Below are 16,655 nucleotides of genomic sequence, written 5' to 3'. Positions count from 1 at the left end.
AACGACAGTGACTAGGATGGCGGAAGCGGGAATCGAACCTGCAACCCTCAAGCTGCTGGCACGGCCGCTCTACCAACCGAGCTATGCCGCCCCACAATTATATTATATTAATAATATGAGTGCTATTTCATGTTAAAACCACTACTTATATTATTAAAAAACTATTTAAAAAGTTCGTAATAACGCCACAAGGGAAGACTGTAATAAATACATTTGCAGGATCATTGAGCTTTTTCGGAGCATTTATCAAAGAAGAGGTGAGAAAAGACATAGTACTTTATGTCTGATTGAAGAGTAAATATTTCCTACAGATTTTCACCTGGCATTCGTAATCGCACCTCATACACACTTTTCTTTCATTCATGTCACTGTGCTAAGAAAGGGATTTCCCATAGCAGCGGCACACTGGGATTTATCCAAATACAAATTGCTCTTTGGACATATTTTACAGTATGAGTAAAAGGGAATATATTCATTATATTCAGGTGACATTCCATGTTCATACTTCAAGGATTGTTACAGGCTGAGGCACCTTATTTAATAAGCTTTTTGATTGCAGCAGTTACATTGTCATCACCTCTTAATACAAAAATAAAATAAATACAATTATATGTAAAATATAGTTAGTTGTATATCTGGATAAAACCCTAAAAGCAAAAATATTCCCTTTCACATTTGTGTATCATTAGTTTTACTTCATACCATATTTACGTCTTCTGTTGTTACGTAGTGGGGATTTTGGTACAAAACCTTTGCAGCTAGGAAATATGGAGAAATATTTTGTCATTCTTTGAAGTTTGACAGCCTGCAGTTACGAGGTGATTCTTCAAGGTGGCGACAATACACACCACAAGAGTGTTGACACATCAAAGGAAATGTGTGTAAAGCTTTTTTTATAATTTCGTACACATAAGGAGATTTATGTTACTTCAAGACGACTTCTTCTTTCTGCCGGCTAAAGCAGCTACTGTAATGGGACGCTGCCTGTTCTGCTTTGGTCAGGGGGAAGACAGCGCAGGAAGGCGCCATGTGGAACTCCCACAAATCCTCACTTGTTCAGCTCTTCTCTCAATCGCACACCCACCGCCGTGATGAGCGCCGCCCCTTTGCCGCTGCCATCCTCCGACAACAGGAAGTTGACGTTACACTGAGGAGCCAGCTCCTTGACCGTCTGGTGCATGACGCCGGAGAAGCTGCACGGGAGAGATATTTGGTTCCACGGTGACATGTCTCGCAAAGCAGCGGATTCATCAGTAAATGCATGAGATGGACCAAAATCTATATGGTGATAACCATATACAGTATATCATGAAATCTTGTATAAATCATTACAAAAACAAGTTAGAATGGTTCCTGACGTATGCGATAACAAAATTGCGGAATTTCTGGTTGTATGTTTTTCTCAAAAGTATAAATAATCTGCTTGTTAACTTCCTGGTAACAGTTGATTACTTTCTGTTGTACACGTTTGTATTGACACTTCCATTAAAATGTAGTAAGGACTTATTTTTTTTGTTGTTTTAATACTTTACATTATACTCAGGCATGTGAGCACCCTTTGAAAAAAAAGAGGAACACTTCTACAGGCACAATGTGCTGCCATGCAAGCCCTGAAAGAAAACTTTTGAAAATCAAAACTACATTTTCTGCAATTGGGTGCATTTCTACACAATATTTTACCTTTAGATTTATTCTAATAAGGGGTCGGCAACCTAAAATGTTGAAAGAGCCATATTGGTTCAAAAATACAAAAACAAATCTGTTTGGAGCCGCAAAAAATCAAAAGCCATATTAAATATGGATAGTGTGTCATGAGAAATAAATTGAATTAAGAGGACTTAAAGAAAACTAAATGACCTCAAATATACCTACAAATGAGGCATAATGATGCAGTATGTACATGAAGCTAGCCTAAATAGCATTTTAGCATCAATTAGCTTGCTGTGACCAAATATGTCTGATTAGCACTCCACACAGGTCAATAACATCAACAAAACTCAACTTTGTCCATTCACGTACAACATTAAAAGTTTGACAAAATGAGACAGAAAAAGAAGTGGCATAAAACCCTACTAGAAAGTCGGAGAAAGTTATACATGTAAACAAACTACGGTGAGTTCAAGGATCGCCAAAATTAGTAGGACAAAACGGCACTCGCCAAATACTCGGATCAGTGAAGCATGTTTAATGTAAACAGTGTGCTTTATAACATTTAGGGAGGTTTGTGTCATGTTTGTCCTCCTACAGAAACCATATTGAAGCAAAAAATATAAAAAATATATTTTTTATATTTTTTTCCCTTTATCTTTTTCCATTTTTCATACATTTTTGAAAAAGCTGCAGAGAGCCACTAGGGCGGCGCTAAAGACCATGCGGCTCTAGAGCCGCAGGTTGCCGACCCCCGTGATATACAAACCTCTTTTGGATGTCTTTTTAACACTTAAATGTCCCAAGTAATGTACGTATAAAAAGTTTTTTTAGGAGAAAATTCCACACATGAAGAAGTTGTAGACCTCCATGTTTTTCCAAGTTTCATCTGTTTTGTTGTGTAGAATGACGTCTGGAGCAACATATAGTTCAATCGACGGATAATCCTTGAGATCACTCGATTGATCTTATTTTGATAAAGTATATGGATCAATTCCCTTGCATACAGTAGTTGGAATTTTTGCTCGTATCTGCTTTTAGTGGTTAAATCTGGGCCATTGCATACTCAAGTTAGTTTGCACGTGGTTTGCTGCACAGTAGCCATGTTGGTTTGGTGGACCACCGCTTTCTTTTACTTTCGCTCAAAAGAACACGCAACTGAATACAACCTATGGTATCCTACAGAGTGCATTGAAGCATGTTTAGCTATTCCACATCCTCCAGTGATAATGATAAATGGAAGAAACGTAAGGCTGGGCCATTTGCTCGTCGCTATCAATTTTGCGGGACACGGCTCAAGTGTGTCATGAACATAGGACAATGAATGCAATTTAGCTTTTGTGCTAATTCCAAAAAATGTATGTTTAAATAAATTAAAACATGCATTATCATGTTATGACGACAGTATTAAAAGCTCTATCATCGGCCAAATGTATTTATATCTTATATATATCAAGCATCCCTAGTAGATGCCCATAACGATTCACTACAAACATCGGATTCGTACGACCTATTGGACTTTAAAGGTTCCACTATATTCCATACGGAAAGTGGACGATCAGAGTACAATTAAGAATGTAGTTTTATTCTTCTGTTTACAGTTGATAAAATGCCCTTTCCTCCAGACACTACATCCCTTTAGTGGACATTTCTGTTGACATATGAAGCACTCTGACTGTAAGTTACTTTGAGAGTTTGTAATTTGTCCCTTCAAAACCAACATATCTGTATTCCACAGGGCATTGAAATGTTTTGCATTGTGAATAATCCGTCTTACTGTGGATGAAGTTTGTAGAGAGTCCCATCCACCCCGACGGTGATGTTCAAATGATCCAGTCCGCGGTTTTCTCTGATCTTATCAACCACAGCTGCCATCCCTGCCCCACAGAGCTGAGCAGCACGGTGCGACACCACTCCACACACCTGTATAACAATAAAGACATTAACCATATTATTTCACCGGACTGACTCTCACATCATTTCACAAATATATATTTAACTACAACAAGTCACTCGCACACACCAAATTCTTTCACAAATCGTAGTTGATCGAATGTTTTGTTCTACTCGTACTGTACATGTTCTCCGCACGCCCCATCTAGGGTGCAATGAGGGTCAGGTGTTGTCCTTGTTGACACTAGCACGATTTAGTTGGCATAGAGAATATAGTCTTGTTGCAATTTTGAAACACAGTACAATGTTAAGTTAGCGTTTATATTGAAAACGGAGCGAATACGGAGCCCTGAGGGACACCCTAAGCCAGATATGGGGTATTTGTATGTTCAATCCCAGTCACCTACAAATCTTCCAAGAGGCAAGTTTTCTGACCCACTTGAACACTACGCATGCACGTATGTCTTTAATTATCATCGTTAGCTCAGGAGGGAACGCTAACAAGCTAAATACAGTTGTGGTTGCTCATAGAGTTGATATCGAAACACATGCTATATAAGCAGGGGTGTTTTTAATTCAACCCACGGCAGACTCCAAATTAAACAAAGGAAAACCCAGCTAAAATGTGACAAAAAATAGAGCAAAATAAATGACAAGAAATATTTCAAATGTTATTTAAAACTAATAAATAAATATCATTTTTAGCTTGAAAGGGGTCTGTGGAGGGGGGCGTGGCCTGCCGCGGAATGGGGTGTTGCCAGGACTGGCCTTGAAGACAGCGACAGGTGCGCAGATGGCCCAGGTGGGCCTTGTTATCTCAACACCTGTCGCCTTTGGTAGCAGCAGCCGCGATGAGACGAGTGGTTGGCGTTTGAGGTGCTGCTGGGCAGACGCATTAAAAACCTGTTGCTGGTACTCAAAAGGCTCGCACCTCGTGAAAACGCAATAAAACAGTGTTATACTCTGAATTCCTGGCAGTGTGTGGTGGTCTGAAGAACCCACTACAGGGCAATCTCTACAGGGTCCTAGAAGAAAACCAGGCACCGCCAATTGCCAGGCCACTAATATTGCTACCGTAAGCATGGTGTTGGCAGCATCATGCTCTGGGGATTTTTTTCAGCGGCAAGAACTGGGAGACTAGCAACGATAGAAGGAAAGAGGAATGCAGCAAAGTACAGAGACATCCTGGATGAAAACCAACAATTTCCATTCAGCCTGATGGAGCTTAAAAGGTGTTGGAAAGAGGAATGGGCTAAACTGCCAAAAGATAGGTATGCAAAGCTTGTGGCATCATATTCAAAAAATTGAGGCTGAAATTGCTGCCAAAGGTGCATCAATAAGGTATTGAGCAAAGGTTCTATCATCTAAACTTTTGACCAAAGAACCACCATAACATGTTATGTAGACCACAAGGAAGTGTTTTAAATGTCAAAAAAAAAAAATCATAATATTCCCCTTTTAAATGTGTAGCGTACCTCTTTGACAATGATACTGTCATCACAAGTGCTGTCCAGCCCTAGGTGTTGTAAGATGGACCTCACTTGAAGTAAAGCCAGTCTGTCGCTGGATAAATATAAATGAAGACATCAAAATTTACCAGCATGAAAGAAAATAAATGACACAAATCTGTTTATAGATTAGTGATCCACTAACATGCAAATTCCTACTGATGCCAGCTATGAGATAAGATGTGCAGAAGGAAATATATGGAAAATAGAAAAAATGACTCGTATTACACAATGTGGAATATGAAGTGAAAAACCTATTTAGAAGAAAATTATGATGGTTACATTTAGTATAGAAGCACCACCAGAAGTAGCCTACTAGAAAGGTGTAAAAAATAATGTTTTGTTTATTTATTCATATTATTATTATTTTATGTATTAAAACAATACAATGGTATTCTTTCTTTTGCTTAAGTTTCACACTATTTATTTTTATTTAAATATCATTGTATTTTTTTTGCCTTAAGTTTTGCACTATTTCAGCTAGGTACATAAAAAAATGCAATTGTATTTCTTTATTTCTTTTTATGTATATTTGTTATGGTTAAAAGCGAACTGCACTTTTTTTTATTTTGCCTATCATTCATAATTCTTTATAAGACAAACACACATAGGTTTATCCGATTTTTATGCAGTGTAACTATTAAATAAATGCACAAAAAAATATTCTTACAATGGAGCCTATGGGAGTCCGGTGGCACATTCATAATAACATTTAATATTTCCGTATTTTGCTCATTTAAAGCATATGCGGCTCATTAATTTTACTAATGCTTCACAGCGTTTGCCTTTTACTTCGACAATATCACTGATTATTGCTCACTGCAGACTTCATGAGCGCCAACAAACTTGATAAAACAACACCTCCTGTACAATGTCTGCTCTCACTGAAATGCTGACTGTTAGGATGTTGATATATTCCTGCTTAGATGAAGAATGACTCATAATCCACACTAAAACAAAAGTGGGGTGGAACCAACAAACCGTCTATTTGGGTCTTCGCCATTTCCAGGTCTCAAAGTAGACCAACTTCTCGGATTATGTCCTCATTCTTTTACAATACAGGCGAGACGTGTGATTTATAATTTAGAATAAGCTTTCACAAGCTCCAAGACGAGGAAGCAGCTCACCAGCTGATGACGTCAATACAGCAGCATAAGGAAGTTACCTCTCTGACAATGCACCACTAAATGAGGATCCTTAGCCTTAGAGCTTGTAGGAACAATATTAGTAATATTTGGTTAATACTCAGGTCAAAAAATGTACCGCATTTTTCGGAGTATAAGTCGCTCCAGAGTATTAATCGCACCTGCCGAAAATGCATAATAAAGAAGGAAAAAAACATATATAAGTCGCATTTTTGGGGGAATTTAATTTTTTTTTTCATAAAGAAATAAATGATAAATGGGTTGTACTTGTATAGCGCTTTTCTACCTTCAAGGTACTCAAAGCGCTTTGACACTACTTCCATACAATCATGTGTGCTTACGGACTGTATCCCTGCAGACTGTATTGATCTATATTGATACATAATGTATATATTGTGTTTTTTCTGTTGATTTAATAATTTAAAAAAAAACAAAAAACTTTTTTTTTTTTTTTTTTTGTGTGGCCTGTTACCAATCGGCTCGGTGGTTGAGGACCACCGGTATAGACTACCGCCCATGGACTCCATTGTAAGCGGACTTTTACGGTATTCACGAGTTAGAATGCATTAAAAAAATACATCCGTAAATGATTGTAAATAGATTTGTAATGTCATCATAAAAAATCCTTGTTTATTTCAACAATTTTCCATAACTACAATCTATTTAACATACAGCGGACACATTTTTTACTTTCAGTTTTTGTATGTATGCAGTTATGTTCCTCCACATTCCTTAATAATTTGCTTTGCCGTAACTATGTGTAAATATTTCTAAATAAAATGGCTAAATAAAAAATAAAATTAGATGTTGACTGAATGACCGTGGGGATAAAAGTGTATGTCACAGCTTGAGACCAGTTGAGGACCCCTGCCTTAGAATGTGTAAGATGGGCCTCTAGGGCAGGGGTCGCCAAACCTTTTTACTCACATTGGGTTTAAAGAATTTGGCTGGGGGCCGGGCTATCTGTTTGCCTACACACACATATACTCCCATGATAAAAGCGCAATTTCAACATTATTCGCATTTATAAGATTATCCCCAAAAATATTGTTTTCTTCAACTATTTACCCTCAATAGAATAATTGAGGTCATAAAGAATGTTTTACTCGATTACTCAAACAAATTAATCAATAGATTACTTGAGTACTGAAATAATCAATAGCTATATCTGTGATAAAGAGAAAAAGAATGATGGATCATAGAACATGCAATGTAACTTATCCCATAGACAGCCTCCATCTTGGATGAAAAGTGAGTTGTGTACATTTTTTTACATGAGCCAACAAGTCTTCCACGCAGTAATTCTTAGTCAGGTTTTAAAATACTTTCCATGATGGACACTTTTCATTGGAATAAATGGGAATTTGAAACATGAAAAAAATTCTAAATTATGCCATGAATTACTACACCAAGTAATTAATATGGATTTCTATGATTGTAAACGATAGGCAACATTCCCCAAGAAGTGCAGTTCAATAATAATTCGGTAAAGAGAAAAAAAATGGACAAAAATGTGCTGAAGAAGCTATTCTATTCTTGTGGAGGATTCTTACCTCTCAATCTGAGAGAGGAACTTGGTTTCAAAGATGCTTCTGGTCTTCAGCGTCTCCGAAATCTGACCTCTGAACAGGTAGCCCCTCTTGGTCAAATCTATTAGTATGTTCCGCACTATTTCACCAAGGTACATGCCGCTACACATTTTCTCGTATCTGTAGTGCACACACATGCACGCACACACACACGCGCACAGAATGTTAGAAAAAAACACATAATTGCTCATGAAAATACACAAGGTACTGTATGTACGAGGGCCAAAAGGGGTTAGCTGCAAGCAGATCTACAATGTGTAGGTGTGTTACCTCTGTTTGCCTGGGTGAAGGGAGAAATCATCCACAATACGGTCATACTCCGTCCTAAAGTCGTCTAGGCATCCATTATCGCCAAATGCACCCCACTCCATATTGACACACATGCGGCCTAAATCACCATCCACCATCTCAATGTTCCTCATCTCCTCCATGTAACACGCATTACTGCCGGTGCCTACACACAGAAGTGATCAAGTTGTACTGATGTCGAACATCGCACGAGACGGTGCAATGAAAGCGTGAACTGACCGGCAATCAGTCCGATCTCGCAGGTGGGCTCCTCGTAGGCACAGGTCATCATGGTTCCCACAGTGTCATTGACTACAGCCACAACATCCAGGTCAAACTCCTTCGGAGGAAAATAGTAGAGTATTTAATTGACAAAACATGATACGATGCAAATATAACATGCCATCATAGAGGGGTACCTGTGTAGGGCTGCAACAATTCATCAACTAAATTAGTTAATTTCATTTAGAAAAAACTTTAGGGTCCGCCAGGCCCATTGCAAAGGACTCCAAATGTTTTGTATTTTGTTACTTTCTTTGATGTAGAATGTAGGTTGCACTGTGGCCTTTGTGTGTGTGTGTGTGTGTGTGTGTGTGTGTGTGTGTGTGTGTGTGTGTGTGTGTGTGGCGTAAAGAAGAAGAACAAAGAAGAGGGACAAAGAGAGCCTAGGACCCGAAGAAGCTGTCAACGGTTTAGCGCTCATATTACCGCTCATTTAAAAGTTGTAAAGAAGTGTATGTGTTAAATTGTTTAATACGTTGTAGCTCATTTTATCGTATTTTATTGGAGAGTATTTTGTTTATTCTGGTTCTTCATTATCTATTACAGTACCTGGTTTGAGACTACAGTCTTTTTTATGCCTTTTAACTTAAAAAAATATATAGATATATAGATATATATACACACACATATATATATATTATGTATATATATATATACATATACATATACATATATATATACATACATACATACATATATATATATATACATACATATATATATATATACATACATATATATAAATACAGATATATATATCCATCAATCCATCCATCCATCCATTTTCTACCGCTTATTCCCTTCTGGGGTCGCGGGGGGCGCTGGCGCCTATCTCAACTACAATCGGGCGGAAGGCGGGTACACCCTGGACAAGTCGCCACCTCATCACAGGGCCAACACAGATAGACACACAACATTCACACTCACACACTAGGGCCAATTTAGTTTTGCCAATCAACCTATCCCCAGGTGCATGTCTTTGGAGATATATGTACATATACATACATACATATATACATACATCTACAGTGGGGAAAAAAGTATTTAGTCAGCCACCTATTGTGCAAGTTCTCCCACTTAAAATGATGAAAGGGTCTGTAATTTTCATCATAGGTACACTTCAACGATGCAAGTGTAAGCCACTGTAGCACTATTGTTCTTTATTTTTTTTTGTAAATGTCTAATGATAATGTCAATGAGGGATTTTTAATCACTGCTGTGCTGAAATTATAACTAATATTGGTACTGTTGATAATATTCATTTTTGTTTCACTACCTTTGGTTTGTTCTGTGTCAGAAGAGTTTTTTTTAAAATGAGAATCGATTCTGAATCGCACAACGTGAGAATCGCGATTTGTATTCAAATATACGTATATATATATATATATATATATATATATATATATATATATTTATGTACATACATACATATATATATATATATATATTTATGTACATACATACAGATATATATATATATTAAGGGTGTAACGTACACAAAAATTTCGGTTAGGTATGTACCTCGGTTCAGAGGTCACGGTTCGGTTCATTTTCGGCACTGTAAGAAAACAACAAAATATAAATTTTTGGGTTATTTATTTACCAAATTTGCAAAATCTTCCACCAAAAATATTTTTCTGAGTGGAATATTTGATGTGAAGTAATCGGAACCTTCAATAATTCATACTAACATTGATTTTGATTCAATATTATGTTTTGAGCAATGACAGTTTGAAAGAAAAAAAAACAGCTTTGTTACATTAGTCAACGTTGCAAATTTTTCTAAATTACATTTAGCCTTTAAGGTTTTTTATTCCCCTTTTTTTATGTTTTTGTTTATTTTAATAGTATTTGTGGACTGTGCCGTGGGCCTTTAAAACATCAGCTGTGGGCCGCAAATGGCCTCCGGGGCACACTTTTGACACTCCTGCTATAGAAAGTTAAAAAAAAAATCTGATAAATCTATGGGTAAAAAGCAGAGCCTGGAGACGCATGCACTTTTATCATAACTCTCTCGCTCTCTGCCCCTCCCTCACGAATGCTGCTGCGTGCACAAATTGTCTTGTTTTTAACCCCTTCTTAACCCTGAACGTACATTGGAAATACACTCAACCCTAACTTAAAATGCCGGATATTTGAGGCATTTAAGAAACTCCACCCAGACAGCTGCGCAAAAGAGGAGATGTCCGGTGAAAAGAGGAGGTATGGTCAGTTTATCGTAGCCCGGTCGCTGCTAGCATGCTGAGTGTTGTGCCTCGGTGTGTAATGTTTACACAACGTGCAGTACGCTACTTAATATGTTCCTGTGGAAACTCGTTCGGTTGGAGGGTCTTCCAGCTCCGGCTTTTACATGTTGTCCTAGCCCGGTCGCTGCTAGCAAGTGTAATCGTTCGGTACACCTCCGAACCGAACCTTCGTACCGAAACGGTTCAATACAAATACACGTACCGTTACACCCCTGATATATACATATACACACACATATATATATATATGTCTTAATTGGATTATCCAGAGAATAGTGCTCGATACCGTGGTAGAGCGCAATATGTATGTGTGGGAAAAATCACAAGACTACTTCATGAAGTAGTCTTGTGATTTTTCCCACACATACACATACACATATATATATATATATATATATATATATATATATATATATATATATATATATACATACATATACATACATACAGTATATATACATATACACATACATATATATATATACATATATATATATATATATATATATATATATATACATATATATATATATATATATATATATATATATATATATATATATATATATATTGATTGATTGATTGATACTTTTATTAGTAGATTGCACAGTACAGTACATATTCCGTACAATTGACCACTAAATGGTAACACCCGAATACGTTTTTCAACTTGTTTAAGTCGGGGTCCACGTTAATCAATTCATGGTACAAATATATACTATCAACATAATACAGTCATCACACAAGTTAATCATCATAGTATGTACATTGAATTATTTACATTATTTACAATCCGGGGGGTGGGATGAGGAGCTTTGGTTGATATCAGAACTTCAGTCATCAACAATTGCATCAACAGAGAAATGTGGACATTGAAACAGTGTAGGTCTTACAGTAGGATATGTACAGCCAGCAGAGAACATAGTGAGTTCACATAGCATAAGAACAAGTATATACATTAGAAGTACATTTGAGTTGTTTATAATCCGGGGAGATGGGATGTGAATGGACAAGGGTATTAGTAAAGTGTTGAAGTTGCCTGGAGGTGTTGTTTTAGAGCGGTTTTGAAGGAATATAGAGATGCACTTAAATACACACACACACACGCACACAGTATATATGGATAGACAGATAAGAAAAATACTCTCAATTTACATGTAAACGTGTAATTTCAACATTTTGTGGATTTTTATAAAAAGATGTAATACTTTTTCCCCACCTCTCGCCTCTTAATGGCCTCCCTTAGAAGCCCCACCACATCTTCGCCTTCACAGTCTGTCGCCTTAAACCCTTTGGTCCATGCCACCAGGATGCCCTGCATTCACATACAAGTACACAGGCTTAGAGAATTGCACCCTGTCTAGAGTAGCAACAAGTGGCAAACTACTCACAGCATCCAGGCTGGTCTGCAAGCAGGGGAAGGAGAAGGTGAAGCCCAGAGGTAGACGAGCGTTCTTCATCCCCATGTAGTCCAGGAAGTCGCTTATACAATGAACAATGTGATCAAACAGCTGTAAAAGGGAAGACATGTCACATTGTTTAAATAAATGAACGGATGTGTAAGTTTGATTTAAACAATTAAAGCCATGTTGTCATTAAAATGGAGGAACCCTGTTGAAATGCATTGTTACTGTGTGTCCCTTACAAAACTGGGCAGGTCAAAAGTTCAGGGGAAAAAAAATATATGACAAATGAATGTCCTCAAAGTCCTGCAATATGAGGTTCAGGCAAAGTTTCTGGGATATAACATTCAGCTTTATGTTTTTCTTAAGGACGATACACTTGGTCACAACAATCAGGCACACAGCAAAATATGATGCTAACCACGAAAAACACAAACTACGTCAAGGTAGTAGGACCGTAAACATGGCTTGTTCCTGGCTGCTCGATATATTATGGCTAAAGTGACCATAAGATTATTTTACTAATTAAGGAAGAATAATGCAATGTACTCAATAAAGTGTGTGACCATACATTACAGGGCCCCGAGGTCAAAAAGGTTAAAGGTGAACTGCACTTTCTTGGAATTTTGCCTATCGTTCACAATCATTATGAAAGACATATGGATTTTGTTTTAATGCATTCTAAATATAAAATAAATGAAAATAAAAGTCTGCTTACAGAGGAGCCAATGGGAGCTCTACTATTCGGCCCCAACAAATGTTTAAATAACTATTCACAAAGCGCCAACAATACTACATTTACATTTTGTGACTTGAATATTCACCAAGTATTAGTGATATTGTTATTATAAGCGCTGAGGCAGACAAACCATTTATAGCGGCGACGTAATCACTTTTGCGCCTCCCTATGTTTACATCGTTGAGAGGAACTGGCGAGGACAAAACAAAAAACGCTTGTTCCTCTCCACCCCCAAAACCTGTTTCTTCATGAGGATTATGGTCGTTTTTCATTTAAATAGGAATATATGAACAGCCCAGGCTTTCATAAAGTCTGCAGTGAGCAGAAATTATTAATGAAGAAAAAAAAGCAAAAGCTGTGAAGCATTTGTATGCTTAAAATGATCGAAATACGTAAATATTGAATGTTATTATAACTAAGCCTGTTACTACATTACATATATACTTACATCATGTATATAAAACCGTAATGGAGGTGTTTAGATGTTTCTTTAGGGGCTCTATAGGCTCCATTGTAAGCAGACTTTTGATCAAATGTATTTATATTTATAATGCATTAAAATAATCCATCCATTGTCATGTCTCTCATAATGATTTTGAACAATAGCAAAAATAATAAAAAAAAATTGCAGTTCTCATTTAAGAACCCCTGATTTTAAGTGTTTTAAATGTCATCATAGGGGCATGGCTCAGGTGCTAAAGTAGTTGGAACCCAACCCAATGATCGCGGGTTCAATCACCATTCCCCTTCTAGACCTTACCCAGGGACTACCATTGAAAATGAGCTCGATTGCAACCACTAACACATTTTCAGAAGAATAAAGTTGAAAGTGATGCAACACAGACTGAAATCCAGCTTGGTAAGGCAAACTAAGTGAAAACAGTCTAATGAATTCAAAGCAAAGGTTAAAAGGTAACAGACTGGATTACTTGACTGCTAATCCTAAACACAATCGTTGCCAGTCTCCACTCAACCTGCTTCTGTGCTTCTTACAAGCTTACCTCTGAATTGGCAACTTCCTACTATGAACTTGTAAGCCTGTCCCAATTCCCATTTTTACATCAAGGGTTCATTCATCTTTTGACCGAGTGCTCTCACACATAACGTTGAAAAAGGAAATGTTGAAAATACGAAAGGAGAAATTACATTTAAAAAAGCATGTTAAGGAAATGAGTGATGTGAAAAATTACAAATAAGTTGCTGAGCTGGGAGGAAATGTGAATGCTTTGAAAAAGCAAAATGGTGAGAGGGGTCCTGCAACTGATGTGCAGAGTGGATGATTTGGCGCAAAGCACAAATATGAACAAAGTAATTGTTTCAGCTGACGAAATGGATCATGCCTCAACACCCCAACAGGTGGATAATTTTCTGCAATCTAAGAGTGTGGATGGTTTCAATACATTGCAGAAACAACTGCCTGTCATACTCATCAAGTAACAAGAAATAAAAATAGCATTACTGAAACAAAGAAGTAAGCTGAAAAAAACAGACATCTACATAAATGAGCAGCTGACAAAACACCGCTGACATCGCCAAGAAAGCACGAGATTTAAGGAAGCAGGGGAACATTCAAGGTGCTTTGAGCGCCAACTGCAACAAGAAGAAATTAAAGTACATGCCAAAGGGACGTCAAGGAATTGAACACAAGATGACATTTTAAAAGGAAAATGAAAGAAACTACAACAAATAATGACTCAGTCTGATTGAAAAAAGGTTGTCAGCAATGGAGTACAATGACACTACAATAAACATACATTTATTTTATAATAATATATGCCATCCATCCATCTTCTTCCGCTTATCAGAGGTCGGGTCGCGGGAGCAACAGCCTAAGCAGGGAAACCCAGACTTCCCTCTCCCAAACCACTGCGTCTAGCTCTTCCCGGGGATTCCCGAGGCGTTCCCAGGCCAGCCGGGAGACATTGTCTTCCCAACGTGTCCTGGGTCTTCCCCGTGGCCTCCTACCGGTTGGACGTGCCCTAAACACCTCCCTAGGGAGGTGTTCGGGTGGCATCCTGACCAGATGCTCGAACCACCTCATCTGGCTCCTCTCGATGTGAAAGAGCAGCAGCTTTTCTTTGAGTTCCTCCCGGATGGCAGAGCTTCTCACCCTATCTCTAAGGGAGAGCCCCACCACACGGCGGAGGAAACTCATTTCGGCCGCTTGTACCCGTGATCTTATCCTTTCGGTCATGACCCAAAGCTCATGACCATAGGTGAGGATGCCAATATATGCCAATTTCAACAATATCAAGCAATATATTTAATTCACTGATCATAATTAATATATTGCTTAATCTATATCCAGCACTCTATTATGAATTATAGGTTTTTGGCAGGTTTTGTACTCCAGTAACTGTAAACATTCATCCTTAATCTCTTTACTTATCAAACTTATTTTATTTATTTGTATTATTTTTATTCATTTCATTATCATATTTAAATACAGTTTATTAGCATATTTACATATTACACGTTTTATTTATTTGTTTTCTATTGTATTTTTTTTTACTTCAATTTGCTCATTTTGTACTTTATAACATTTCTCTTCCTTCTCTCCTTTCTTTCATTACTACATAAGCTACATATATTGTAGCTCAACATTCCCTAGTCATTTCTCCCCCTAATTTGGTAAAGGTCACACAGAAAGATTAACATAATGACAAAATGTAAAGAAAAGCTAGTATAAGTGTCAACATGATAAATATATTGTGTGAAGGAATTATTAATAAGCCACATGCAGAAGTGATCGAATTAAATAAGATCTGCTTCTTTGTACTCCTTTTCAGGCGAACTGAATTGTGTAAAAGTAATCATCTGATAGTTTTTTTTATGTAACTTGTTATAAGCATGTTCCTACTAAACACCTTCTAGCTAGTCATACATGCTGCCAACTATTTGTTTTAAAATCTGCAGCTTTAAAATGTTTATGAATGGTTTAAAGAAGTGAGCACTGAGTGCTAAGCTCACCTCCTCTCCCGTACCCTGCATGACTTCAAGAGGAATGGCATAGATCTTGTTGTGCATCTCCACAGTTCTCTTTTTCCCAGAGCGAATCTTCACCATCAGAACTCGAAAGTTGGTTCCTCCTAAATCCAAAGCTAGGAAGTCACCGTTTTCTGCAGTCAGACAGCGACACAAAGACAATTTAAACAATCAGTTTGTAATCTGAATAGATTTGCATGCACTTCGTACAGTGAAATTTAGTCCGTACATCGACACCATTGAATTAACTAACTTTTTGTTCTATTTTACTATAGTAGATATGACACCTTATCCTAAAACAGGGTTTCTGCAGGCATTAGCAAATCTAATGCTTTGTAATGCAACTCAAAAAAATAATAATACTTGTGTCCTACTTCAGATAGTTATTTTATATAGTCAAAAGCTGTTTGTATAGACAAAATTGTAAGCATTTGACAATGATTGTCTTGACTATTTGAAAAGTTTACATTAACTGTTACTGTCTCAAGGATAATAATTGGCTTACAAGACTGTTTAATCCGAAATGTATTTATATTAATATTTATTCTGTAGTGGTTGCAGCAGCTGCTAGTTGTGGTGGTGTTGTGATGACAGCAGAATTTGCTTTGTCGGTCACATCAAAGAATTTGGGCATCAGTAACTGCTGCATGCCTTTAATCGTCAACTTATGATTAGCTAATAGCATGTGTGATTTCACTGCATTTAATTTTTTTAATATCTCTGCACTTAAAATTGAATGCTTTTTAATGGCATTTAAGGCCTTATTTTTCACAAAATCCATTTAATGACTTTTAATGTTTTTCAATGACCTGCGGACACCTTGTACAAGTCAGGTCACAAGGTGCGTGTAAATACACAGTGACATTACCTTATGCTAAAATGTTGCAGTCTCCTAGAACTTTGCTCCTTAACTTATTGACCTTGTTTTTT

At 37.2% G+C, this 16,655-nt stretch overlaps 1 protein-coding gene across 4 annotated transcripts in view; it reads right to left on the bottom strand.

Annotated features, from left to right (window-relative positions):
- Positions 1-224: 224 nt before the first annotated feature.
- LOC133538348 (hexokinase-1-like) overlaps positions 225-16,655 on the bottom strand; it is a 51,942-nt gene continuing 35,511 nt past the window's right edge. For all 4 annotated transcript variants that reach the window (XM_061879915.1, XM_061879924.1, XM_061879932.1 and 1 more), the window contains 9 exons: positions 15,711-15,859; positions 11,990-12,109; positions 11,818-11,913; positions 8,311-8,410; positions 8,053-8,236; positions 7,747-7,902; positions 5,016-5,103; positions 3,425-3,570; positions 225-1,193 (listed from right to left, as the gene is read on the bottom strand). In XM_061879915.1, coding sequence (XP_061735899.1) covers positions 1,049-1,193; positions 3,425-3,570; positions 5,016-5,103; positions 7,747-7,902; positions 8,053-8,236; positions 8,311-8,410; positions 11,818-11,913; positions 11,990-12,109; positions 15,711-15,859 — 1,184 coding nt within the window. In that variant the 3' untranslated portion in view covers positions 225-1,048. The remainder of the gene's footprint in view (positions 1,194-3,424; positions 3,571-5,015; positions 5,104-7,746; positions 7,903-8,052; positions 8,237-8,310; positions 8,411-11,817; positions 11,914-11,989; positions 12,110-15,710; positions 15,860-16,655) is intronic.

The sequence above is a fragment of the Nerophis ophidion genome, linkage group LG02 (assembly GCF_033978795.1).
Source record: "Nerophis ophidion isolate RoL-2023_Sa linkage group LG02, RoL_Noph_v1.0, whole genome shotgun sequence".
In the NCBI taxonomy this organism is placed as follows: Eukaryota; Metazoa; Chordata; class Actinopteri; order Syngnathiformes; family Syngnathidae; genus Nerophis; species Nerophis ophidion.
Note: the sequence above shows the minus strand (reverse complement) of the source record. Positions and strands in the feature narration are given on the sequence as shown.